This window comes from Drosophila sechellia, chromosome 2R (assembly GCF_004382195.2).
Source record: "Drosophila sechellia strain sech25 chromosome 2R, ASM438219v1, whole genome shotgun sequence".
In the NCBI taxonomy this organism is placed as follows: Eukaryota; Metazoa; Arthropoda; class Insecta; order Diptera; family Drosophilidae; genus Drosophila; species Drosophila sechellia.
The window spans coordinates 5,466,209-5,489,754 of NC_045950.1; the positions used below are offsets into that span (position 1 = coordinate 5,466,209).

Consider the following 23,546-nt stretch of genomic DNA (forward strand, 5'->3'; position numbering starts at 1 on the left):
AACGAGGGGCTGAAAACTCAGTTTTTCGTTGGGGGCTTGCACTGGGGATGTGGGCAGTGAAAGGAGTGACGGGTGGGAGTTCAAGTGTAGTTAGCCTCGGGGCTTTGGCATGCATTTAACATCCAGGGCAGGACACGACTGGGGGGCAGGCCAAGAGTCCGGGCCAAGCCCGATTTTTATAACTGACCTACAGAGAGGGAAGTTATCTCTAAAATAAATAAAAGACTATAAATTAGAATAGGAGCATAAATGATAAAAGAGATAATACATATATAAGTGTGGCACCACTTTTAATGTTCAATATTTCATGAAGCTAAGTTAGAGCAACTAACTAGCTACACTTTCGCGCAGTGTAGATGCGAGTTGGGTGGGTGCACACAGTTTTTGGGTTCAAAGTGCGGGGACACCGCTTCTGAGCTACGTGACATGCATAGTTCATCGCTTTGCCCCCAGAGCACGGACGGAAAATATTGCAGTTGTGATATGTTTGAGCTCACTCGGATGTCCGGAGTCGCTGGCTGCGGCTGATGCCCTGCTGCAGTGCAACTGCAGAGGTGCTAATGAAAATGGCTCAACTTCCAGCACAAATCGGAAGTTTATACCCGGTATGCATTCCATGGATGCGATACGCACATCCGCGTGCGGCTAATTGCATGTTCCTTAATTAACCCCAAACAATCGGTGGGCTTGCTACATGTTGCCGGGCCTTTAAGGCAAGGCTTCCAGCTCAAAATAGAGTTTAAGTTAAATGCGAGTTTTATGTCGGGCCTCCCCCCGGCGGCTGTGTGTTGTATTAATTTTGAGACTGGCAAACAAGCAAAACCAATTTGCGCCGAAAGTACGAGTAACAGGAGCAGTTAATTTTAATTACGCACATAGCAGCACACAAGTTGCTGCTGCTGTGACAACGGGGCGCCTCAATTTGGACACCTTTTGCCATCAGAAGCACCGGGCCACACAGCACTCAGCTACCCAGATTCGCCCCCACATCCCACATCCATATCCACAACCAAATTGCCATTAAATGAGCGGAGGCGTGGCTGAGAATAAACGACAATGGCGTTTCTGTGGCCATGTGTGGAAAATGAGCTGGCGGCGGGAAATGAAGCCTCAATCGTTCCGAGGTGCAAAGCAACAAAACAAATTAATTTTCCATGTGCACATTGCGGGTTCCGCTGGCAAACTGGATGCCACACGCGCGCATATGAAGGGGAAACCTTGGGAAGATTACCAACTAAATTTCAACGCCCCTCTTAACTTTTAAATGAATTTCACTTCCGTTTGGCTCCCTGCCATTCAGCTGTTCGCAAATGCTGAAGTACACAGGACAAAACTGAAGTGCTTTCTGCAATTTAAAAACAAATATATAAATTTAAGAAACGAAAATTGTCTATAGTTATGGATAATGCCTAATTTGGACCGAACTTTAGCTTACATTGTCACACTTGGTTTTCATTCATATAGATGGTCACACTTAATCCATGCTTTTTTGCCAGTGCAGCTCACGCTTATGAAGTAACTGTTTGCTTTGGTGGCTGGTGTAGATGTTACCGCCGTAGATGTTGCTGCTGCTGCAGCTGTGGATGCTGCATCTGTATGTGTTGTTGCTGCAGGGGATGTTGCTCCTGTGCTCGCATTAGCAGCTGGCTTAGGCGAAAGAGAAACACGTGCACATGGATTTCCTTGGCACACTTTCGCGAAGCTTACGGATACATTACATCTTCAGAGAAGTCCCAGAGCCAACAGGCAAAAGAGAGTTTAAGGCCGAGAATTGCATTTTACACAATATCGTATTTTATTTAAAACGGTCTTTACATTACACAAAGATTGCAGCTGCCTACAATACACTATGCAATACCTATATGTGCTCCTCTTTCTGCCTCTCAAGGAATCGTTTATGGATATGACTTTAAAGGGCCCCGGATGCGGGACGCCACTTAGCTTGGCATTTCTTAGCTCCTAACTCATCAACACTCGTCCAACAACTGCTGCTGCAATCCGCATTTCTGTCAGTGTAATACATTTATATGGTGGAATAGAATCGTTAATCTGTATATATATATATATATATATATATCTATATGTTTTGTTTTGTTTTTTATTCGCACTGTGGGTAAGTTTTTCGCTTGTTTTCGTTTAAACATTTACATTTATGTAACTTTTAGTTGCAACCAGAATACGTAATACATAAATACCTGTACGCAGATGTTGATTATATATTTCATTAAATAGTTAGTGTTAGTACAAGGATAGTTCGTAATGAAATGCAAGCGCAAAGTTTATTCAATCTGAACAACAAATATCTGTAGAGTGTGCAAGATCAACTTGATCTATTTAGAGTACATACATAGTTTCAAAAGCGTTCGAAAGGAGAGTTCTTGAAAGATTCGTGGGCCACAGAAAGACAATGATTTGAATTGAACCTATCTGATAAAATATCTATTAATTTTGATACCTCTCACTAAGTTAATCTAAATATCACTCGGTTTCGATCTGCATTCGGAATTACAGCATCCGCTCAGATGGAGGACCCGTAATGCTGACTTGGCGGCGAATCCTTGGCTTCAATCTCTGGCGGTCCTGGAGGTTACACCTCCTCGTAGCTCTTGCACTTCGGCATCGGACCGGACCACCGGCCATCCGGCTGGCATTTGGGCCGCTCGGGCGGACCCTCGTAACTCTGGACAAATCCGGGCCGGCACTGGACACTCAGGTAGTCTCCGGCGTCGTAGTTGAACTTGAGCGGCGCTATCAGCCCGTTGGGCGGATCGCCTGGATAGGGGCACTGCGATTTGCCTGAGATCGTGGATGGTCAGTGGGCATGTCATGCGTGCGTGTACGGATTGTATCAGGTGGTTTCAGGTTTCAGGTATCAGGTATGTTAATGATGATTCGTGATCGGTATCGAAATCGGTCGTTTGTTCGGCGGAAATACAACACAAGAGTCATTAATTGGGTTGATCTGTGAGCGGGCCCACGAGGAGGAGGAGGATCGGTGGAACGGTGGAGCGTTGCGGTGCGCCGGCAATCTCTCGCAGCGCACGCATTTACATATACGTGTCTATGTCAGTGAGTGTGTGAGTGAGTAGCGAGTCTACTTACAAAATGGCGGCGAGTGCGACCACTGTCCGTTCTCCGTGCAGATGATGCTCGACTCGCCCACCAGGCTGTGCCCGTCGTTGCAGCTGAACGTGACCAGGGCGCCCACGGTGAGGCGCCTCTGGCTCAGGCTGGTGCCCCCGATGCGCCCGTTGAGCGGCGCCACTGGCATCACGCACTGAATGACTGCGGGGGCAGCGATCAGCGGAGGGGTGCACCAGCAACAGAGGTTATTCGAAAGTTAGTAACGGAAAAGCATAGATATGCCAGGAGATTTGGGAGCAACTATAAAAGGTGTCGAAAAGTGTGCAATACCAAATCGGGATTCTTCATTGCACACTTTTAGACAGCTGTATGGGGGATTAAGTGATTTGCAGATAGCAAATTTATAGTACCAATAAAATTTATAGCTATTTGCTGATACATAGCCTGGTAACAAGGACCCCTAACCTAAGGTACTAAGATAGTTACATACTTCCTTATCAAAGAAGTTTCGAGTGCATCGCTCACCTTTGCAACGCGGAACGGGGCCACTCCAGACGCCCGACGGCTCACAGTCCAGCTGCGCCGGTCCGGTCAGCTTGAAGCCCCACTGGCATTTGAACACCGCCCGCCCCCATGCCGAGGTGTTCAGCTCGATCAGGCTGAGGTGCGGGTCGTCCAGCTCCAGACGCGGACACTGAATGGCATGGCAGGTCGGCGTCGGCGATGACCAATTGCCGGAGGCCAGGCAGGTGGCGTTCCAGGCGCCGTCCAGCCGGAAGCCCTCGGGGCACTCGTAGTGCGCCCGCTGGCCCAGCTTATTGCCCTCGAGGCGCAGCTTGAGCGGCGCCAGCGGCTCTGTCAGCTGCGGACACGTCGAAGTGGCCACCACGACGGCAATGCTGTTGGTCAGTCCGCGCGGCGAGGTGCAGGTGAAGGTGCCTGAGTCGTTGTTCTCGATATTCTTGATGCTCAGCCGGTAGCGCACCGCTTTCTCCTCCTGGGCTGGAGACCATCCTGTAGGGGGGAGAGGTATTTTTTCAGAAAAATCAGAGCTTTGACCAACTGCAATGGTCAGAACCTGAATATTAACTATTCGGAGTATTATAGTTATCAAGCAGCTGAAGAACCATATTTTCTCGATAGTTTCTTTAGACTCGTTACTCAAAACACGTTAAAGCGTTTTCTCTCGCTCTTTTTCCTAGAAGACTCTCTCCTTAAGTAGAACAGAAGGAGCTTGGCTTACCTGTGGAATACTGCATGTACCAGCTGGTCCAGCTCCACTCCGGAGTGCCCCTAACCCTCGGATACATGCAGTCCATGAGCACTGTGCTGTGCGGCGGAACGGCCATGACGCCGGATGGCTCAAAGGAGTGGGAGCCATTGAAGATCTTGATGCGGATCGAGGGGGCGCTGTCCTCCGAGTAGTTAGTCAGCACCGTGGTGGGGACGCAGCTGGGCATCCGCGGAGCCCACAAGCCGTTGGAGCAGAGGACCCTGGACTCTCCCAAGAGCTTGTAGATGCCCAGCTCCTGGCAGCGCGCCTGCAGCGAGTGTCCGTGCGGTAGATCCCATCCCACATTCTGCAGAAGGGGCAAATCGCAAGCAAGCGGTGAGGAAAAGCGAAAGGGTGCATATGGTATTTTGGAGGTCGGGATGGGGGGAGAGAAAGCACAGGGAGAAAGAGGAAGAGAGAGAGAAAGTGGAGAAAGTTATCAAATAATCAGACGTTCCCGCGAACTGAGAAAGTGGCGCTGGTTGCTCTGGCGTGCAGTCCTCGCATTTAACATTCTCCATGTGCGAGTATCTGAGTGTGGGTATCTGTATCTGGTATGTTGAAACTTGTTACGTTCAACTTGTATGTTGTATCTTGTGAACTGTATCTTTTATCTGTTAGCTCCCTGCTGGTGGTGGGTGTTTGTGGGTGGTATCTGTTGTGTGTTTCTGTGTGTGTCGGTGCTTTGCCTGTGGGTTTCTTGTGGGTGCAATTCTACACAATACTACACAGCTACTACGACGACTCACAATTTCTGTATTTGAGAGAAGTGTCGATTTGGATAATCGCGTTTTACGCCAGCCGCGATTTGGTGGGATCGGTGTCTGCAAGAGAGAGAATCAGAGAGTACCAAAAAACACACATACTGTAGAGAATCGTTTTCGTTTGTATTTCGCCCGATTTCGCTCGAGCGTCGGCATGCAGATGGCTTGGTCGCTGGTCTTGAGATATTGCGAAATTGCGATACGAGTATTGCGATATTTAGAATTATTAGGTGAGATTTTCTGAGATATGAGGATAGAGCGATAGACAGGTGCGAGTAGACAGAGACAAGCAGAGGCGCAGGCAGAGAGAGAGATAGTAGATCGAGGTCGCAGTCGAGATCGAATTCGATGTCGAAATCGAAATTGAGATCGGAGCTGAGCTGAGCTGAGATCCCCTCGCAAAAGCAGTCGAGTTAGAGTTAAAGACATGAACGCGGGCAATCTCCGGAAATCTACAAAACGTATGCATGTACGAGTACTGGGTGTACCGGTGTGTGCGTGTGCGTTGCATGTAGGTGTTCTTGTGCTGTAGTGGTGGTGGTGGTGGTGGTGGTGGTGGTGGTGGTGGTGGTAGTGCGGCAGCCAGCTGACCCAAGGATCCGAGGACCTTCGACCTCTAACCACTTACCACTGAAATGTTGCGGTAGCTGAGCAGCAAGTGCGATGGTATCCGGTTCACGTGGCAGCTCTTGTAGAGCGGCTGAAACTTCACATTTCCGTTATCGTCTAGGGATTACGTAGCCGCACGGAGGAGAAATATCATACCAAATGTTAACTTGTACAGATTCTTACCCAATATGTTTAGTGTGTGGCGTGTTTTTATGGTTATTCTACATCAACTTAAGAATTTAAGGATCTAAAAAAGTATGTAGAAACTATGATTTTATGCTAGCTTTTTCTTTGCTGTGAACTTAATTCATCTTTTATAGGTTAGTTGCTACGATTCAGAATCCAAAAGATGAGTGAAATATTTAATAACGACGTACGTTCCCATTTCGCCGTGTAACTTTAATTGGAGAGAATTTTAATTGGGTTAAAATGAAACAACAATCTGATTGTGTGCTGTATTCGCTTGTGTACTGATTGTGTAGTCTTTATTTGCGCACGTAAATAAATGAATTCGCAACTGTTTGTGTGGCTTAAGTGTATCTGTAATTGGAGCTATGTATCTGCAACTAAGTATCTGTGTGTATGTCAATACTTCAATATTTGATGGTGCATTGTCGTGGGCGTGAGTTGTTGCGGGCGGGAGCAGTTTACTTACCCTCCTCGTTGGTGGCGCACAACGGACCCACCCACTTGCCCTTGACGCAGCGGATCTTGCACAGCCGCCGATCGCCCATGGGTCCGATCTCGCCCGGGAAGCGGATCTCCGACACCTCGGTGAACTGCTGCAGGATGTCGACCTCCTCGTCCTCCTCCTCCTCCTCGTCGAACTCCGGGTCGTCTGGATGGATGGGCGTGTAGCCAGCCTCCTCGTCGTAGATACCTGGATATTCGAGGCGGGACGAGAAGAGCAGAAGGTGTGGGCGTCGTGAGATGGGCAATGTACCATGCCAAGAAACAGGGGAGGGGGTAGATAGACGTTCAGAGGGGGATAGAGCAAATAGAGCAAGCATCTAATGAGCCGTTGAACGGCATGCGAATGAAATGCAGATGAAGATGCTGATGCAGATGCAGATGCGGATGAAGATGGGTATGCTAATGAAGTGCCGGTGGACAATGAGCGATCTTAATGCCCATCCAAGTTGACCCAAAACTCGACTCCAAGTTGCGCCGAAAGTGCGAAACAGGCTGCAAAATCCTCAAGTACCCCCCTTGGGCACACACATTAAGCCAAGGAGAAGCCATCGAGAAACCACGAGACGTGCGAAAAGTGCTGCCAGCTGAAAACTTCAATGGGCTGCTCCAAGTGCTTAGATATGCATTAAAAGAAAACCAGAAGGCTGGCGAAGTGGCCACTTAACAGGATACAACTTCATTTCCCAGAAACCCCATCAAAAGACGGCACTAAAATAAGGGAGATGTGAAAAGGCAGAGATAACACCAAAGATAATATTATGCTGGCTAATAGAAAATAGAAAAAAAAGATGAATAAAGCAGTAAAGGATGCCGAGAAGGACTCGTACAAAGGGGCCCCAGCTGAAGCCGAAGGCAAACAAAGGAGCCAAAAGGAAAATCATTCCGGCCAGAACAAAGGGCCAACCGGCAGCGGACAACTCTCAACTCTGAACTCTAACCACGACAAAGATATGGACTGGCAAATAAACCATGACCACGCAGCACCGATGCCGGAAATGGGGTAATGAAAAGCCGTCAGAGAGGGTGGAAAATGGCAGGACAGGTGGGCTTTTGGTGGGCTGTTGGGTGTTTGGCGAAGGTGTGATTTTGCTAGGGGGATGAGCCATGGCTAGATAGGATGCAATGGTTAGATGCGATGGCTGTGGCTTTGGCTGTGACTGCGATTAGCTTTTACGAGTATGTTCGGTGTGTCCTCCGCTCTCAACTTCCGTTAATGTTTGGGTGTTAGTGTGTACTCATGTGTGCTGCTGTTGGCTGAAATGCCCTTGCAAAAGCGATTCAATACTCGCAGCTAGACATTGTCAAAATGTTGCCACACTATAAAGCTCGAGGGCATGATGAGGAGCCTAAGCTGCTGGCCAGCCGCTTGGGAGTCGGAGCTGCCATGGGTTTCACTATTCAATGGCTGGCTAACTGGGCGTATACTTAATTTTGCATTTAAAAGGGGCTAACTACTCAACTGTGCGTTTGCGTAATTTTATAAGTATTGTATAGATTTAGACCTATAGAATTACAACCTGATGGAATATTTTAAATAATAATATTATATTAACACCAAGCTCTGTAAAATATTGTTCATTTGAAGCATACATATACATTGTCAAAAGATTTTAAAGTTATAGATGGTTCTTATTTAGTGACCCAACAGTTAACGGGCTTCTAACGGACCACTCCTAGCTTGTACTGCCACTTGGCGACCATCAACCTTTGCAAGGGATTTCCGGGCGGATGATTCCGCCCACCGTTAGATCTCTGCGAGATCGGACAGCGCGACACGGACGGACAGACAGACAACGAGACAGCGACAGCGACGGCAAATCAAGGCTTCAAAGGCATTGGGCACTGTGGCATTGCCAGTGTCTGGCCGCCGTGCGAGCGCACACTCACCCTTGTCCTTGCGACTGGTGGTCTTGGAGCTGGAGTCGCCACCACCCTTCGGACGGCTCAGTGCACCCGTGGTCTTGCCGGACTTGCGCTTAACACGTTGCCACAACAGGGCCACTCGTGCACTGCTCGACTGATTTCCGTACTGCTGTAGATCCTTCAGATCCTGGTCCGCTAGCGGTTCCGGCTCCGGCCCGATTCCGGACTCCGGTGGCAGCTGGCCGAGATTGCCCTTGAACTCGGTGCTGCGCCGGCGGCGCCATCGCGGGCTCCGGTCACGCTGGTCGAGCTCTGCAGCGTGACTGTCCCCGCGGCGGCGGTGATGAGCAGAGGTCTCCGGCTGGTCCAGTTCCAGTTCGTCCTCCTTTGGCGTTTGTCCGTTCTCGAGTACCTTTTTCTTGGACTGTTCTTGCTTGGGGAACTTCTTCTCCTTCTTCAGGGTCTGCTCCTTCTCGACGACCTTCTTCTTGGGTTTCTTCTTGAGGAGCCTTGTGCACTTCTCCTTGCCACCTTCCGCCAGGCACTTGTTCAATCTGGCCTTCATTTTGAGCTTGTGCAGCTTCGATTTTAATTCACGATTTGGCTCACGGCTCTTCAGGATATCGGCTATGTGTACATAGTACACATCTCCCTCGGCTGCCAGCTTGCTGCCCGCCCAGCGATCCGTTTCCGGTGAGGCTTCCGTGTCATGGAGGATGGCATGCCGCTTATATCGACTGCCACGACCCCTGCCTGTCTGTCCATTTTCATTCTCAATTCTCCGTCGACGGCCCGAGCCCGCGCGCCTTCGTTTGCCCTGCTTTCGGTTGGCATTTAAGCGCTTATCCTCCGGGTCCCCGTGGTGGTCCTCGTCCTCGTCACCCAGATCATCGTCGCCAACCAAACTAGCGGCCGCATCGCCCACATGCAAGTGGTCGTCGCCCAGGTCCAGGGAGTACGGATTGATTACGGCCGCATGGTTCTCGTTGGGGTGACGCGGCACAGAGTCCACGAACTCCACATCCGCCGTGGTGAAGTCCTCCGGCAGGTAGATCTGCGTGGTCTCGAATTTAGCCAGCGGCTGCTCCGTCGTCGCTTCCGGCTTGACAATCGTGAAGCGCACATCCGGCGCCCGACAGCCTGGCGAGGCATCTGCGGATGGATAATGAAAGCGGGAAATAAGAACACTGGGAAAAAACAGTAATACATACTGGAATATTATCACTTATAAATGAGAAAAATGTTAAAACATTTCGCTAAATGCGCTTTAATTGATGTTGGTGTAAATATGATAGTAATTACTAATAATTATACAAATTATATATATATTGTATAATATATATTATATTGTGCACTTAGGTGCACAAAAGTGCCATTTAAACGTAATGAAATTATATAGCAGAGGCAACAATGTCTCAATCTATTGAATAAATCATTTTATAATTTGCCTCAGTGAGGGTCTGCCAAACGAATTCACCCAAGACTTTGGCTCGACTGGAGGTAATGCAATTTCTAGTCTGCCAGAAACTCTTGCCATAAATATTTCATATGTGATCTAATTTGATAACTTGGCCTGGCTGGGAAGAACTTTCCACTTGACGTCGCCAGACTTTGAGTGCCATCGAAATTGCAAATTTCCAATATGCATTTGGCATGCAGGCAAGTAATCAGGAGGCGGAGTGGGCGGCGCAGAAGGTCGTGGCCCAAACGCACAGCTCAAGTTTCAATTTTACATGAGAGGTGGAGGCCAGGAGGAACTCGAGCAGAAACAGACTCAGAGTCAGAGTCAGAGTCGGAATCGGAATCAGAATAGGATTTCAGTCAGCTGCAGCGGAGAGCTAAAGTCGTGGCAGCATTTTCCGTTTTCCGCCATTTCCATCTCCAGTCGGCCTTCGGTAATCGCCGACGGCGGAATTAAAGTTTTCCCAGCCCAGCTCCGCCCTTTCCTCACTTTTCCTTTTGTCCGTAACGTGTCGTGCACTTTGTCGGAAAAGTAGGTCGAGTGATGTATAATGGCGCTGGCAAATAAAATCACAGAATGCCTTGTAATTGATGAATTGCAATCGCCAATTAGCAGTCCGGGCAAATGCAACAGAGTGTCAAAGGAAAAATGAGCTATGGCCATCGGACACTGCCACTCAGTTGATTAAGGCGAAAGATACAAGTTAACTCTATAAAAATTCCGTCTAGATGAAATACTTTGTTGCAAAGGTTTAAAGTTACCTAAATAGAGATTTTTAGCTGAATATTTTATACCCCTTAAAGGATTGCAATGCAATCAGCTGAGAATTCATTCATGCATATTCAGTTAAGCAAACAAACATTACATTTTAAGTTATATAAGTTAAGTATATCAAGTTAATAATTATCTCTTAGCTGTCATTTTGAATTGCTCATGCAAATAGTCTTTGGCCTCGTACATATATTTAACTTGGAATGGGTATAATTTCATTAAAGTACTCCGATGACGTTTTAAGCTTTGATTTCGAGTTATTAAATGGCCCACTAAAAGCAAAAAAATATTTTAGACTGGTTTTTTTTACTACTGCAAATGACTTTCAACAAGATTTCGACCAAAATGACTCTTACGATTTCAATTCAAGACATACGCTTTGTACCAGAAAAACAATGCTAAACGCTTTAGTCAGTTCCTCGACTATCAGATACCCGTTACTCATCAGCTGGTGGGAGTGTGAAGGCAATTTGTTAGACATATCGATAGAAATTAGCTGGGAAATTACACTCTAAGGCTCTTTTAATCAAAGCCATTCTCGCTCCAACGTGGAGTTATGCCATCCAGGTGTGGGGAACTGCCGCCAAATCCCAGCTTAATAGGCTCCGTGTGGTCCAGTCAAGAGCTGCACGTCACGCATCTGGGCTCCCCTGGTACGTGACGAACATAGTCATCGAAAGAGATCTGAAAGTTACCCTTCTTGGGGATCAGATTAATTTCCACAGCAGCCGTTATGCCGACAGGCTTATGGCCCACCCGAACCGACTAGCAACTATCCTAGCTGATCCCATCTCTCTCCGAAGACTGAAGAGGGTACACCCCAGCGATCTCCTTACACGGAGGATAACATAACATATTACATTTTCTTTTGTACTTTATAATTAAGATACCACTTGGTCTCATCTATCTTTATCACACATTAGGTTAAGTTCAGAGGAATTACTGAACGATTCCTTTTGAAATCTTAATAAATAGAATTAGTTACTCCAAAAAAAAAAAAAAAAAGGGAAATTACAGATTTTAAATTAATACGCCCAATTATGTGTTGTGAGAACTAAATGTGCTTGAATTAGAGATAAATTATCCCCTACTAAAGATTATTGCAAAGCACATTGGCTCACAAATTAGCTTTAATAAATGTGAACATACTAGTGTATCGATTAAAATCAGACACCAATGAAAAGCTTATTGGGTGAACGTGAGATTAAATACCGACCAGCTGAGCGACGAAACAAACACACAAGAACAAAGATTCATACATGTGTACAATGTTTATACAAACTTTATAACACAGATCCAAATCTAATCAATTCTGAGCCGGTTCTCTGTGTTGCTGATAGTGAAAAGCTCGCGTGGATCGAGAGCTGGGAACCGAAAAAACCAAAACAGTGCTGAGAGTGAAGCCCACCGATCCAGTTCGCCCACAATGGTTTGGATTCTGTGGCTTTCGGTGGCCATAAGTGTGGTCGTCCACTGGATCTACAAGGTAAACAAAGACTACAACATCTTAGCCTTTTTTGCCCGGAGGGTTCGAACCAAGGATGGCAAACCATTGGACAGCGTAGTGCCCATGACCAAGGGTCGAACTGTGTTCGCCAACTGCTTCGATCTCTTCGGAAAAGACTCTGGTGCGTAGAAGGTGAACTTTGACATCGGGCTTCTTATCTTTATAAGACTTCTTTCCCCTTGGTTTATTCGCATAATTAGACCAGGTATTTACTTACTGGCGCAAGTTGGCGAAGAAAAACGGAGACAGCTATCTGCAGTACGCCATGGGGTTCACCACCTTCAATGTTATAGATGCGCATAATGCAGGGAACATACTGAATCATCCCAATCTGATAACGAAGGGCGTAATATATAATTTTCTACACCCTTTCCTAAGAACTGGCGTTCTAACAGCGACAGGTGAGCAACGAAATCTTCAAAATTGAACGCTGGATTTAAGATTCTGTATTACAGAAAAGAAATGGCATACGCGACGCGGTATGCTCACTAGGACATTCCACATGGACATATTGAACCAGTTCCAAGAAATCTTTATGTAAGTGAATTTACAATATAATGAACTTTGGACTCCCTTAAAATGCGATATGTAAGCAGTCATCTTTGACCTTTTGGTTATTTTCTTTATGGTATGACTCGGCTTACTAACTTACGAATTACTTATAAATTTTCTGTTTTCAGAGCGGAAAGCTTGAAGTTCGTTAGTGAGTTCGAAGGACAAAATGAATGTATAGTTTCCTTGAGGGACCGCATAGCCAAATTTACCCTGAACAGCATTTGTGGTACCAAAAGATTTAATATGTATCTTTATATATATATCTTTAACAATTAATGATTTCTTGAATAGAAACTGCCATGGGAATCAAACTGGATGAAATGGCAGAGAAGGGCGATCGCTACAGGGAGAACTTTCACATAATCGACGAAGGATTTACCAGGCGCATAGTAAACCCGCTCTATTGGGACGATTGTGTATACAACATCTTTGCAGGACACAAGTACAACGCAGCTCTAAAAGTGGTACACGAATTTTCCAGCGAGCTAATCGCGAAACGCAGAGTTCTACTTGAGGAGGAGCTGGAAAATAGAAGAGCCACTCAAACGGCTGACGATGATATGTGAGCTTATTTTGAAATTGCTTGTTCACTGATACTGATTTGCTCCCTCTTTTGAAAATCAGATGCGTGATTAGGAAGAAGCGCTTCGCCATGCTGGACACCTTGATTTGCGCCCAAAAGGATGGCCTAATCGATGATATTGGGATTTGTGAGGAGGTGGACACGCTGATGGCTGAAGGTTACGATACCACATCCATTGGTCTGGTTTTCGGACTAATGAATATGTCTCTATATGCCGCTGAACAGGAACTTTGCTACCAGGAGATCCAGGAGCACATTCTGGGTAATTCATTCTGTTCAGATAATCGTGACAGTCTAAGATCTTAATTCCCGAACTTTTCCAGACGACCTGAGCAACCTGAACCTCAGTCAACTAAGTAAACTGAACCATCTGGGCTACTTCATAAAGGAAACCATGCGCCTGTATCCTTCGATTCCCATTATGGGTCGTCAGACACTCCAGGAAACGGAGCTAGAGAACGGTCTAATCCTGCCGAAGCGCTCTCAGATTAACATACACGTCTTTGACATCCATCGCAATGCCAAGTACTGGGAATCACCCGAAGAATTCCGCCCAGAGCGATTCCTACCCGAGAACTGCCTGAAAAGGCATCCTTACGCCTACATTCCATTCAGTGCTGGACAAAGGAACTGCATAGGTAAGGGAAAAAGTCTTCAAAATGTCCGGTTCTCATATGTGTATTATCTATCTCTTTAAACCACAAAGGCCAGAAGTACGCCATGCAGGAGATGAAGACCCTGATGGTGGTCATCCTCAAGCAATTCAAGATCCTGCCTGTTATCGATCCCAAGTCCATTGTCTTCCAAGTGGGCATAACCTTGCGCTTCAAAAATAAAATAAAAGTCAAGCTTGTGAGGCGGAATTGCGTTTAGTGTTTATCGATTTAAGGATATTCCTTACATGCTTACTAAGTGTAAAATTGATTTAATAGCGCTGCTGATATTAGATGACTAATTAGCCCTGACTTTCCAATGCTAATCGCCGTAGCTAGGAGCAATACATTGAACGAATAATGTTAACAATAAATGAATCAGAAATTATGTCAATGATAATAGTGCAATCTACTCTTTCAGTTAACCGGTTTTCCCGCAGTCAAATTAAACATTGTTCCAAGCTTTTATTTAAACAAACTAGCCGAACAACCTGTGTTATTGTTATTGTTAGATGAACTCAACCACAAATCGGAGCTAGTCGAGCGCAAATATATGTGTACACGGTGCAATCTAATCAGTTTCGGCAGTTTATACGTGTAATTGTTGCTACAAAACTGTCTAGATAGAAACCTGCAATCGGTGCAATCAGTGTGGAACGAGAGTTCCGTCAACGCGGTTGTGCCAATATGATTGTCTTGTGGCTGGTTCTGGCCCTGAGTGCGCTGCTGCACTGGCTCCACAGAGCCAACAAGGATTACCACATTCTTTCCTTCTTCACCAAAAGAATCCGATCGAAAGATGGAACCCCTGTGGAGATCATCGCTCCCATGCCCAAGGGCAAAACCATATTCGGCAACACCTTCGATCTGTATGGGCGGGATCACGGTGAGTAGTAGAAATGGCTGAACTTTGACCCTATTTAGTTGATATAACCCAGCTGGTGTTTTCGATCACTCGCGTGAACGTGCTAAGGAATTGGGTACTAGCTACATAGAATATACCTTTGGATCGGCGATTTACAACATTATCGATGCGGATAGCGCGGAAAATGTGATGAATCATCCCAATCTCATAACCAAGGGGCTCGTCTACAACTTCCTACATCCATTCCTAAAAACGGGCCTGCTGACATCGACTGGTGAGTTGGGATGTGGATTCATCGCTGGCCCCTATTCTTCATACTCCTTTAATTCCTTTACAGGCAAAAAATGGCATGCTCGCCGCAAGATGCTCACTCCTACGTTCCATTTCAACATTTTGAACCAGTTCCAGGAGATCTTTAAGTAAGATTCCTTCATTTTATCAAATACCTTATAACTAATGCATTCTGCTTTTAGAACGGAGAGTCAAAAGTTCTTGCAACAATTTGAGGGTCAAGATGAGGTAACCATAACGTTACACGATGTTATTCCGAGATTTACCCTAAACAGTATTTGTGGTAGGTTAGCCAATACCCTAACTTCATAGATTCACCCTACAAATGTACGTATTTTTCAAATCTTCAGAAACCGCCATGGGTGTTAAGCTGGACGAAATGGCCGAGAAGGGGGATCGATACCGGGAGAACTTCAGTCAGATTGAAGAATGCTTCATTCGTCGCTTGAGTAACCCACTTTTCTGGGGCGACAAGCTCTTCGAAATGTTTGCTGCCAAGGATTACGCATCCGCCCTCGATGTGGTTCATGGCTTTTCGAGCGAGATTATTGCCAAAAGGAGGGATTTGCTAAAGGATGAGCTCGACAAAAGTTCAAGCACCCAGACCGCTGATGATGATGGGTATGTAAATTGGGGAAATAACTGTCAAGTTGACTTTATACTTATGAATGTAACATTAGCTTTGTCTCAAAGAAGCGTTTCGCCATGCTGGACACCCTAATTTATGCTGAGAAGGATGGCCTCATAGATCACAGTGGCATCTGTGAGGAGGTGGACACTCTGATGTTTGAGGGCTACGATACCACCTCAATTGGCCTCATTTTTGGTCTAATGAACATGTCCCTAAACCCTGACAAGCAAGAGTTATGTTTCCAGGAGATTCAAGAGCACATAGATGGTAAGCGAAGTGCACGTAGCACTTAAATGAAACCTCTTATCAGATCGTTTTCAGATGACCTGAGCAACTTGGATGTTAGCCAGTTGAACAAGCTCAAGTACCTAGAGTACTTCATGAAGGAAACCATGCGCCTGTTTCCCTCGGTGCCGATTATGGGTCGTGAAGCCGTCCAGGAGACTGAACTGGCCAATGGACTGATCCTGCCAAAGGGTGCCCAGATAACCATTCATGTCTTTGACATCCATCGCAATGCCAAGTACTGGGATTCCCCCGAAGAGTTTCGCCCAGAGAGATTCCTACCCGAAAATGTGCAGGATCGTCACACGTACGCTTATGTTCCTTTCAGTGCTGGACAAAGAAATTGTATTGGTAAGCGAGGATCTTGATTCTCTCTATCCCATGACTTTCTAATGATTGCTTTTATTTTGCAGGTCAAAAGTATGCCATGCAGGAGATGAAAACGCTGATGGTGGTCCTTCTGAAGCAGTTCAAGGTTTTGAAGGCTATCGATCCGCAGAAGATTGTCTTCCATACGGGTATAACTCTGCGCACCCAGGACAAGATTCGCGTAAAGCTTGTGAGGCGACAGTGAGGTAGGTGCTCAGTGCCATATAAGGACTTATTTAATCATTTGTTAAAGTTCAGTCTAACTAGATGTTAGTCATTAAGATCTGGATCATTTTATTGCATACAAATCAATAAACTGCTGAATCGTATATTTATAAAATATTTATTGTATGTACTAGCACAATGTATTCCTCAGTGTACCTAGATATCCAATCTAATATCACAGCATTCACTTGTGAATTGAACCATGCGTGTGAGACAATCTAATCAGTTTCGCTTTTTATACCGGAATTATTTGTTTATAAAACCGGCTGCTAGTGATCTCAGTGATCAGTTTGGCGAGACAAATCCGCGGATGCGGTTCTCTAAAAATGTTATTTCTGTGGCTTGTCGGAGCTTTCATTATGCTATTTCAGTGGATCTATAGGCTGAACAGGGATTACTGCATTCTCGGATTCTTTGCTAAGAGGATTCGAGCCAAGAATGGACAGCCCACGGAAAGCATTGCTCCGTTCGTGAAGGGCAGTACCATATTTGCCAACAGCTTCGACTTGTACGGCAAAGATCACTGTGAGTTATCTGAGGGGGAGCTTTGCTGGCTTATCTATGCTAATGCCATCATCTCATGGCTGTTATTCTAATTATACAATCAGCTGGCGTTTTTGAACACTCGCGTGACTGTGCAAAAAAACTGGGCAAAAGCTACGTGGAGTACGCAATGGGAACGGCCATCTACAATGTTATAGACGCGGATAGTGCGGAACATGTGCTTAATGATCCAAATCTAATAAACAAGGGAACAGTTTACTATTTCCTACATCCATTTCTGAGAACTGGGCTGTTGACATCCACAGGTGAGTTTGGATTAGCACATGCTTCATTTGTTTTACAAACGCTATCACGCTTTTTAGGAAAGAAATGGCATGCACGACGCAAGATGCTTACCCCAACATTCCATTTCAATATATTAAACCAGTTTCAGGAAATTTTAATGTGAGTTTGGAGTACTAACGTAGTAACTATTCAAAACAAATTGACTTTACTAGAACGGAGAGTCTGAAGTTCCTAGAGCAATTCAAAGGCAAAGACGAGGCAGTCATCTCGTTGAACGAAGTCATTCCCAGATTTACTTTGAATAGCATTTGTGGTGAGATCCAATAAGTTTTAAAAATTTGTTAGTTATAAAACCACAACTATATCTGCAGAGACGGCTATGGGTGTGAAGCTGGACGAGATGGCCGAGAAAGGGGATCGGTACCGGGAGAACTTCCGTCAGATCGAAGAATGCTTCATTCGTCGCATGAGCAACCCACTTCTATGGAGCGATACACTTTTCAAGATGTTTGCCGAAAAGGATTACACGTCTGCCCTCGATGTGGTCCACGGATTTTCCAGTGAGATTATTGCCAAGAGGAGAGATCAGCTGAATGATGATATGGATAGTAGAGGAAAGACTCAGACAGCTGAAGATGAATTGTAAGGCATTTGACAGTCTTGCAAGATTGCATAACAATACCGATTACTTTAGATTTACCAGTAAAAAGCGCTTCGCCATGTTGGACACCCTTATTCTTGCTGAAAAGGATGGCCTCATCGATCACATTGGGATTTGTGAGGAGGTGGACACTCTGATGTTTGAGGGATACGATACTACCTCAATTGGGCTCATCTTTGGTCTAATGAACATGTCTTTATATCCCAAGGAGCAAGAAAAATGCTACCAAGAGATCCAAGCTAACATCAATGGTGAAATGAGCTGGAATTACTAAACTTGCGCTTTAAAAAACATATCAATTTTTTCAGATGAATTAAACAACTTGGACATTGGGCAGGTGAACAAATTGAAGAACATGGAATACTTTATCAAGGAAACCATGCGCCTATTTCCCTCTGTTCCCGCCATGGGTAGGGAAACTACGCGGGAAACTGAACTGGGCAACGGTCTCATCTTGCCAAAGGGCTCCCAGATTGCTGTTCATGTCTTCGACATCCATCGCAATCCCGAATACTGGGATTCCCCCGAAGAGTTTCGCCCAGAGAGATTCCTGCCCGAAAACTCACAGAACCGTCACACCTACGCCTATATTCCATTCAGTGCTGGTCAGAGGAATTGCATAGGTATGTGATATTGCATACTCTCATGGAATGATTTCCTATACCCTTTTCTGTGTAGGTCAAAAATTTGCCATGCAGGAGATGAAAACCCTAATGGTGGCCCTACTGAAGCAGTTCCAAATTCTACCGGAAATCGATCCGAAGACGATTGTGTTTCAAACTGGCCTAACACTGCGGACCAAGAACCAGATTCACGTGAAGCTCGTGAGAAGAAAATGAGGCAGCTTTAAAGGAATCGACATATACACGGAACTCTGTTAGCCATAATGTGCAATGAACAATAGTTTTACCCAAAGACTCCTTTCTTCTCTGGGTGCAAAAATGTGCTGTGACTAGCTTATGGCCGATAATCGTTGGCATCTCGACAGCTGCCGCCCCATAAATCATTCATGCCCTGGCGGGCAGAAGCAGTTCTCCTCTATTCCAGCAGCTATTGCAATTCCAACTCCCATTTCCCACACAGTGGGAGCTCCCTGTCATTTCCTCCTCCTTCTCCTCCTTCTGCTCCTATTTTTGAGGCAGACCAGGAAAAGTCAAGTAATCTCTGTCCTTTAGCTCACATATATGGGAATGCAAATGCATAATGCGCTGGCGACTTTTTGTCATTTGGTTTTCCTCCTCCTGCCGAGGCTACATCCCTTTCCCACTGACTCCTTTTTGCTTTAACTGCGATTTTGACAGTTCGTTACTCAGTTATACCATTTGCATGCATAATGCAGACTCAGCTTTGTTCTAAGCACATAAAATGTGGCAAAGAGACATGTGACCATGGGCTCGCAAAATGCACTGTGTGTGGTGCACTGAAAATAGTTCCATCTATCTTTAGCTGACTATTTATTTTATGAAATAATGATATCAATATCATCCCGTTTCGAAGGGATATATTAAGTTAGCTTGTCTTTAATGTGTGGTTTCTGTGACGTATTAAAAAAACTTATTGAAAACGCATATTTTTTAGTGTGCGCCCAACTCGTTCCAACATCATCATCCATCCTGTGGGCCCAGGATTTATGGGACAGCACATGGAAATGGTTGAAATGCAGCTCTGGTTTTAGCTGCTACTCCGGTTACTGCATATTTCATCAGTGCTCTGTGCGCTGGTGCTTCGTCGCCATAAGTCAACATTAAATGGATTCCATTTGTGAGTCATGTAAATTAAATTTCCCTCGCTTTCACATGTGTCAAGCGAGCGTTTGGATCTCAGACTATCTCAGAATCGTCACCCCTCTCACCTGACTGACTGCCAAACTGCGCATCAAAAGTCGAAATAAGAAGTCGCAATATCCGCCACAAAAGAAAAATAAAATAGAAGTGCGCCGCACTTTTGCCTGACTGAAGGACGAAACCCCAAAAGCTCAACAGCTGGTCCTGTCGATTTGCCAGGGGAAATTAGAAGGCAACCAGAAGACTGGAGGGATGGCGATGGCGATACCGATGGAGGCAGAGTGAATTAATTACTTTATGCGCATCTGCGTGTCGCTTTCGGGCACTTTACACTTCCCCTGTATCCTTTTTCCCACTTCCCTTGTCCTTTACCCCACATCCACCCATTCCCTGTCCAATTCTTCCTTCCCTTTCGCAAAACTCACACATGACGCTATTAATTTCTATTACCAGCCACGGACGGCCTGCCTGCCATACTTCATTACGGACTTTCGTGCAATTGCCGCTTGCTGGAGCTACCTTTCAGTTTCCCTTCCCCTTCTGCACTGAGAGAAAATATTGGTGACTGCCAGCGGAATTAAGTTTGTTTCAGCTCTAGGAGCGAAGGTCTAACGATCGAGAGGATGCCTTCAGATTGCTTCTTATTAATGATTGCACATGTTTAGAATACTCAATAGTCATACTATATAATGTAAAGGTAATATTTATGCACCTTTTCGAAAATATTTTTGAGTAAATTGAGTAAAAACTGATAAATACAATTCATAAAAGTAGCTTATCTTGAAATGCATACTTAAAGGCCAAAAAAATCTTCTACGAAATTCATTTCGATTTGCCCTTAATATTTTTCCTGGTCTTTACTCTCAAAATAAAATATCAAGGACTTGATATCTTGCTTTGCATGATTCATAATAAAAGCCATTATCATGTCTTTTATAGTTTAATATGAAAAGCTTAATAATTTGTTGCCAAATATTTTCCGCAGTGCCCCGTTTTCGCGATGCCCTTGCTTGTTTGTTGACTCTGATTGGGATTAAGGTTGCCCATGGGCTCTCGGCTCGCTTTGATTGCCTTTGTGCCGCAGATGCCGTGAAATATTTCATTTGCTGCCAGTTATTTGCTCTTGCGCTCTGCAGCTTCCCCTCCCCGTGTCGCATTCATTTCTACTCCGGATTTATATCCTTTTTGCTCGAGCGTGTGTGATAATCGCTGGGAGCTGGAAGCTGGGAGCTGGGAGCTGGTCGACTTCCATGGATGCGTGGAAGGTCATTTAATAAAGTGACCGAGTTCGAGGCGGCCCGTCATAATTTATTTACGCTTTTCGTCCGCCTAGCGAGTGAAGGTCAAACGGAGGAGCCCACGTGTGTGCGGGTCAATTAGGACTCACCTGGCTCGGATGTGGTGCTGGTCTCGACGGGCTCCGTGTTGGCATTGCTTTTGTCCAGGACCAGCAGCAAAACGGTCAAGGATATTAGGGCCCAAAGCGGCTTATGGCGCATTCGCTGCCTGCTCCACATGTCCAAGGATCAGATTGCGATTGCCAGAGTTTCGGCGTTGTTTTGTTTTCGTTTGTTTAGCAACCCGATGAGTCCTTTCAAATAGCACCGAATTCAACACCACTGCACTTCACGAGTTGCCTTCTTAATGGGCCAAAAATAGAAATCCACTTGGTCAACTCACACACACACTGGCGTACCGCCAGCAGTCACCCACACTCGCGCCAAACTGTATGCAACGTGTGCGCGTGTGTGTGTGTGTGCTCTTTGGCTTTAAAGTTTCACTTTTACTTAGAGTCCTTTGCGGGGTTATATCCTTTTCGGAGCTGGGCACCTATCCTCTCGAGCGACGACAATCGAATGCCACGAGTGCTGCGAGCGTCTCGCTTTTATACCGCTCGTTGGATTCTGCGCAGCTTCGGCTCCGCTTCGTTCGGCTGCATTCGGCACTCGACGAAGGATCGCACTCGACGAAGCTCGCCAAAGGATGTGTCACGTGCATTTTGCCGGCAAATCGTGTGTTTTTGTTTTGGTTTGGCCCATGTTTTGCTTAGTCGCTGTTGCCATTGCCATTGCTGTTGCTGTTGCTGTTGCTGTTATTCCTCTTTTCCGATTTTCCTCTCTCGCCGCTTTCGCTTTTCGCTGTGCCCGTGTGTCTGTGTGCGTGCCCTTGTAACTCTCACGTAGCTCTCCTTTCCCCCACTCCCCCTCTAACCACCCAAAGAACACCACCCACCCACGTGGCCAATCCCCAGCTACAAATGATGTTTTCCGCTTGCTTGCCACGTTGATTCGGTTACTTTCCAGTTTAAAACTAATTTAATTATACTTCCTTAGTTCACGCAGATACTTTTTACGGCTGCAGCAGTGAATCAATCGCAGAAAATCAATTACTATTTTACAATTCACTATGGGAATCAGGTGTTGAAAATGTTCATGGCTTAAAACTGAGATTTACATAGCACGAAAAATATGAGCACATAAACTACAATAGATATACAACTATCTTTATTAAATTGAGACAACTATCTTTATTAAATTGAGGTAATTGTCTATTAAAAATGATTTAATTATGATAATTACATTTTTGGATACACTGACAATAACTGATAAAGTTTAAATTGTATGATTCTTACTATGCTGTAAGCTTAGCAACTAAATATGTAGTATAATATTTAATAAAATAACATATAAAAATCTTAAATAAATCAATAGGTAGTGTGTGCATATTAAAATATCAAACGTTACAAGTCAAGAATGACTGAATTAAAAAAGCTGTAGCTATTTTTAATATTTAAAATATTTCAAAAGTGTGTTTCCGTTTTTACTAAAAGTTCAAAGCGGGTACATTCCCACTGTGGAGAAGTAGTGGAGTGGAGCTAAGTGGTCTGCAAGGGGACTCACCTTTGCTGCTCCTCAGCTGCCGCTGCCCTGAGAAGTATGCTATCATTTGTGCTGACGTCGCCTGTCTGCTTGGCCATTCCTTTTGGTCCTGGCCAATAATCAAGCAGCAGTTGCGGTGATTTCGAGGCCTCTGCTCTGCGACCAAAGCCAAATGGCATTTGGCAACCAGGATGCGGATGCCACTTGGCCACTAATTACGCAAATGAATGCTCCGACGACAGGACGCCCCTCGTTGTCCTCGCAAGATAAATGTCACTCATTGGAGGTTCAGGTTAGCCATGGTCCAAAAGCGTAACCGTAACAATACCGTCTGGGTCGCTCTTGTCTGTCGCATTGAAAGTTTGCTGAAATGCGAAATACCAAATGCGAATGCGAATGCGAAACGCGCTCAACTCCAGTCGAGTGGAAAATGAATGTTTGTGTGCTGCATTCCCCCCGCCCCCCTCAGCTGGCAATCCAATTGTGCAGCGGCATTATCTTTTGTGTATAATTTCTGGCATGCCGTCCTAGTGGCTCTAGTGGCCCGAAACTTTGGAATGCAATCAGGCTGAAAATGTATACGTTTAGCATGTTTAACCTGCCTTCGGCAACGAGCGGCTTTACAGCAAAATTCAATTTGCTGCCCTGCAACCGCAGGCTGAAATTACATCTCTGGTATTCCAACTCAATTCGATGCCGACGGGCCGAAGGCTAATAACCAATGATTTCCTGGGTGCCAATGAAGTGCGTGCACCTGACATGGACGCAGTTTTTCTAGATTAAAATGCCTGCATTCAGCAGATTTAATTATTTAATCACGACAATTACTCACTGGCTGTGCGATGCAACAAACAGATGGCATACCGAATCCTCATTTCGGAAGAATGAATAATATAATATGCATAGTAAGTCACGCAAAAGGAATATTTACTTTGGCCAGCTTGGTTGGT

General features: G+C 45.4%; 4 protein-coding genes across 7 annotated transcripts; 3 read left to right on the top strand and 1 right to left on the bottom strand.

Annotated features, from left to right (window-relative positions):
• Window positions 1-1,771: 1,771 nt before the first annotated feature.
• Window positions 1,772-21,566, bottom strand: LOC6608326 (locomotion-related protein Hikaru genki). 2 transcript variants are annotated; one of them, XM_032714441.1, is made up of 9 exons: window positions 21,105-21,566; window positions 8,311-9,438; window positions 6,386-6,610; window positions 5,750-5,847; window positions 5,107-5,181; window positions 4,328-4,664; window positions 3,610-4,098; window positions 3,103-3,285; window positions 1,772-2,796 (listed from the first exon to the last, which is right to left on the bottom strand). In XM_032714441.1, the coding sequence occupies exons 1-9, from the start codon at window positions 21,232-21,234 to the stop codon at window positions 2,588-2,590; spliced, it is 2,874 nt and encodes a 957-aa protein (XP_032570332.1). In that variant the 5' UTR covers window positions 21,235-21,566; the 3' UTR covers window positions 1,772-2,587. The 2 variants fall into 2 exon arrangements, with proteins under 2 accessions (XP_032570332.1, XP_032570333.1); XM_032714442.1 differs by lacking the exon at window positions 5,107-5,181.
• LOC6608327 (probable cytochrome P450 4p2) lies at window positions 11,946-14,217 on the top strand. Its single transcript, XM_002033028.2, has 8 exons — window positions 11,946-12,147; window positions 12,227-12,427; window positions 12,482-12,563; window positions 12,707-12,807; window positions 12,873-13,143; window positions 13,206-13,426; window positions 13,488-13,802; window positions 13,871-14,217. The coding sequence occupies exons 1-8, from the start codon at window positions 11,946-11,948 to the stop codon at window positions 14,035-14,037; spliced, it is 1,560 nt and encodes a 519-aa protein (XP_002033064.1). The 3' UTR covers window positions 14,038-14,217.
• LOC6608328 (cytochrome P450 4p1) lies at window positions 14,505-16,926 on the top strand. Of its 3 annotated transcripts, none has more exons than XM_032714443.1 (9): window positions 14,505-14,703; window positions 14,756-14,956; window positions 15,020-15,101; window positions 15,156-15,256; window positions 15,324-15,594; window positions 15,654-15,871; window positions 15,926-16,240; window positions 16,303-16,464; window positions 16,855-16,926. In XM_032714443.1, the coding sequence occupies exons 1-8, from the start codon at window positions 14,505-14,507 to the stop codon at window positions 16,461-16,463; spliced, it is 1,548 nt and encodes a 515-aa protein (XP_032570334.1). In that variant the 3' UTR covers window position 16,464; window positions 16,855-16,926. The 3 variants fall into 3 exon arrangements, with proteins under 3 accessions (XP_032570334.1, XP_032570335.1, XP_002033065.1); XM_032714444.1 differs by lacking the exon at window positions 16,855-16,926 and adding an exon at window positions 16,618-16,705; XM_002033029.2 differs by lacking the exon at window positions 16,855-16,926 and having other exon boundaries at window positions 16,303-16,589.
• On the top strand, window positions 16,810-19,497 carry LOC6608329 (probable cytochrome P450 4p3). The gene is made up of 8 exons (XM_002033030.2): window positions 16,810-17,008; window positions 17,092-17,292; window positions 17,350-17,431; window positions 17,485-17,585; window positions 17,644-17,914; window positions 17,967-18,184; window positions 18,242-18,556; window positions 18,612-19,497. The coding sequence occupies exons 1-8, from the start codon at window positions 16,810-16,812 to the stop codon at window positions 18,770-18,772; spliced, it is 1,548 nt and encodes a 515-aa protein (XP_002033066.1). The 3' UTR covers window positions 18,773-19,497.
• Window positions 21,567-23,546: the final 1,980 nt, after the last annotated feature.

Coding starts and splice junctions, on each gene's coding strand:
- LOC6608327 (XM_002033028.2), top strand. CDS start 11,946: ATGGTTTGGATTCTGTGGCTTTCGGTGGCCATAAGTGTGGTCGTCCAC. Junction 12,428..12,481: donor TGGCGTTCTAACAGCGACAG/GTGAGCAACGAA, acceptor TCTGTATTACAG/AAAAGAAATGGCATACGCGA. Junction 12,808..12,872: donor TACCCTGAACAGCATTTGTG/GTACCAAAAGAT, acceptor TTTCTTGAATAG/AAACTGCCATGGGAATCAAA.
- LOC6608328 (XM_032714443.1), top strand. CDS start 14,505: ATGATTGTCTTGTGGCTGGTTCTGGCCCTGAGTGCGCTGCTGCACTGG. Junction 15,257..15,323: donor TACCCTAAACAGTATTTGTG/GTAGGTTAGCCA, acceptor TCAAATCTTCAG/AAACCGCCATGGGTGTTAAG. Junction 16,241..16,302: donor TGGACAAAGAAATTGTATTG/GTAAGCGAGGAT, acceptor TTTATTTTGCAG/GTCAAAAGTATGCCATGCAG.
- LOC6608329 (XM_002033030.2), top strand. CDS start 16,810: ATGTTATTTCTGTGGCTTGTCGGAGCTTTCATTATGCTATTTCAGTGG. Junction 17,293..17,349: donor TGGGCTGTTGACATCCACAG/GTGAGTTTGGAT, acceptor CACGCTTTTTAG/GAAAGAAATGGCATGCACGA. Junction 18,557..18,611: donor TGGTCAGAGGAATTGCATAG/GTATGTGATATT, acceptor TTTTCTGTGTAG/GTCAAAAATTTGCCATGCAG.
- LOC6608326 (XM_032714441.1), bottom strand. CDS start 21,234: ATGTGGAGCAGGCAGCGAATGCGCCATAAGCCGCTTTGGGCCCTAATA. Junction 4,665..5,106: donor TTCTCTCAAATACAGAAATT/GTGAGTCGTCGT, acceptor CCCCTTCTGCAG/AATGTGGGATGGGATCTACC. Junction 4,099..4,327: donor GTACATGCAGTATTCCACAG/GTAAGCCAAGCT, acceptor TCCCCCCTACAG/GATGGTCTCCAGCCCAGGAG.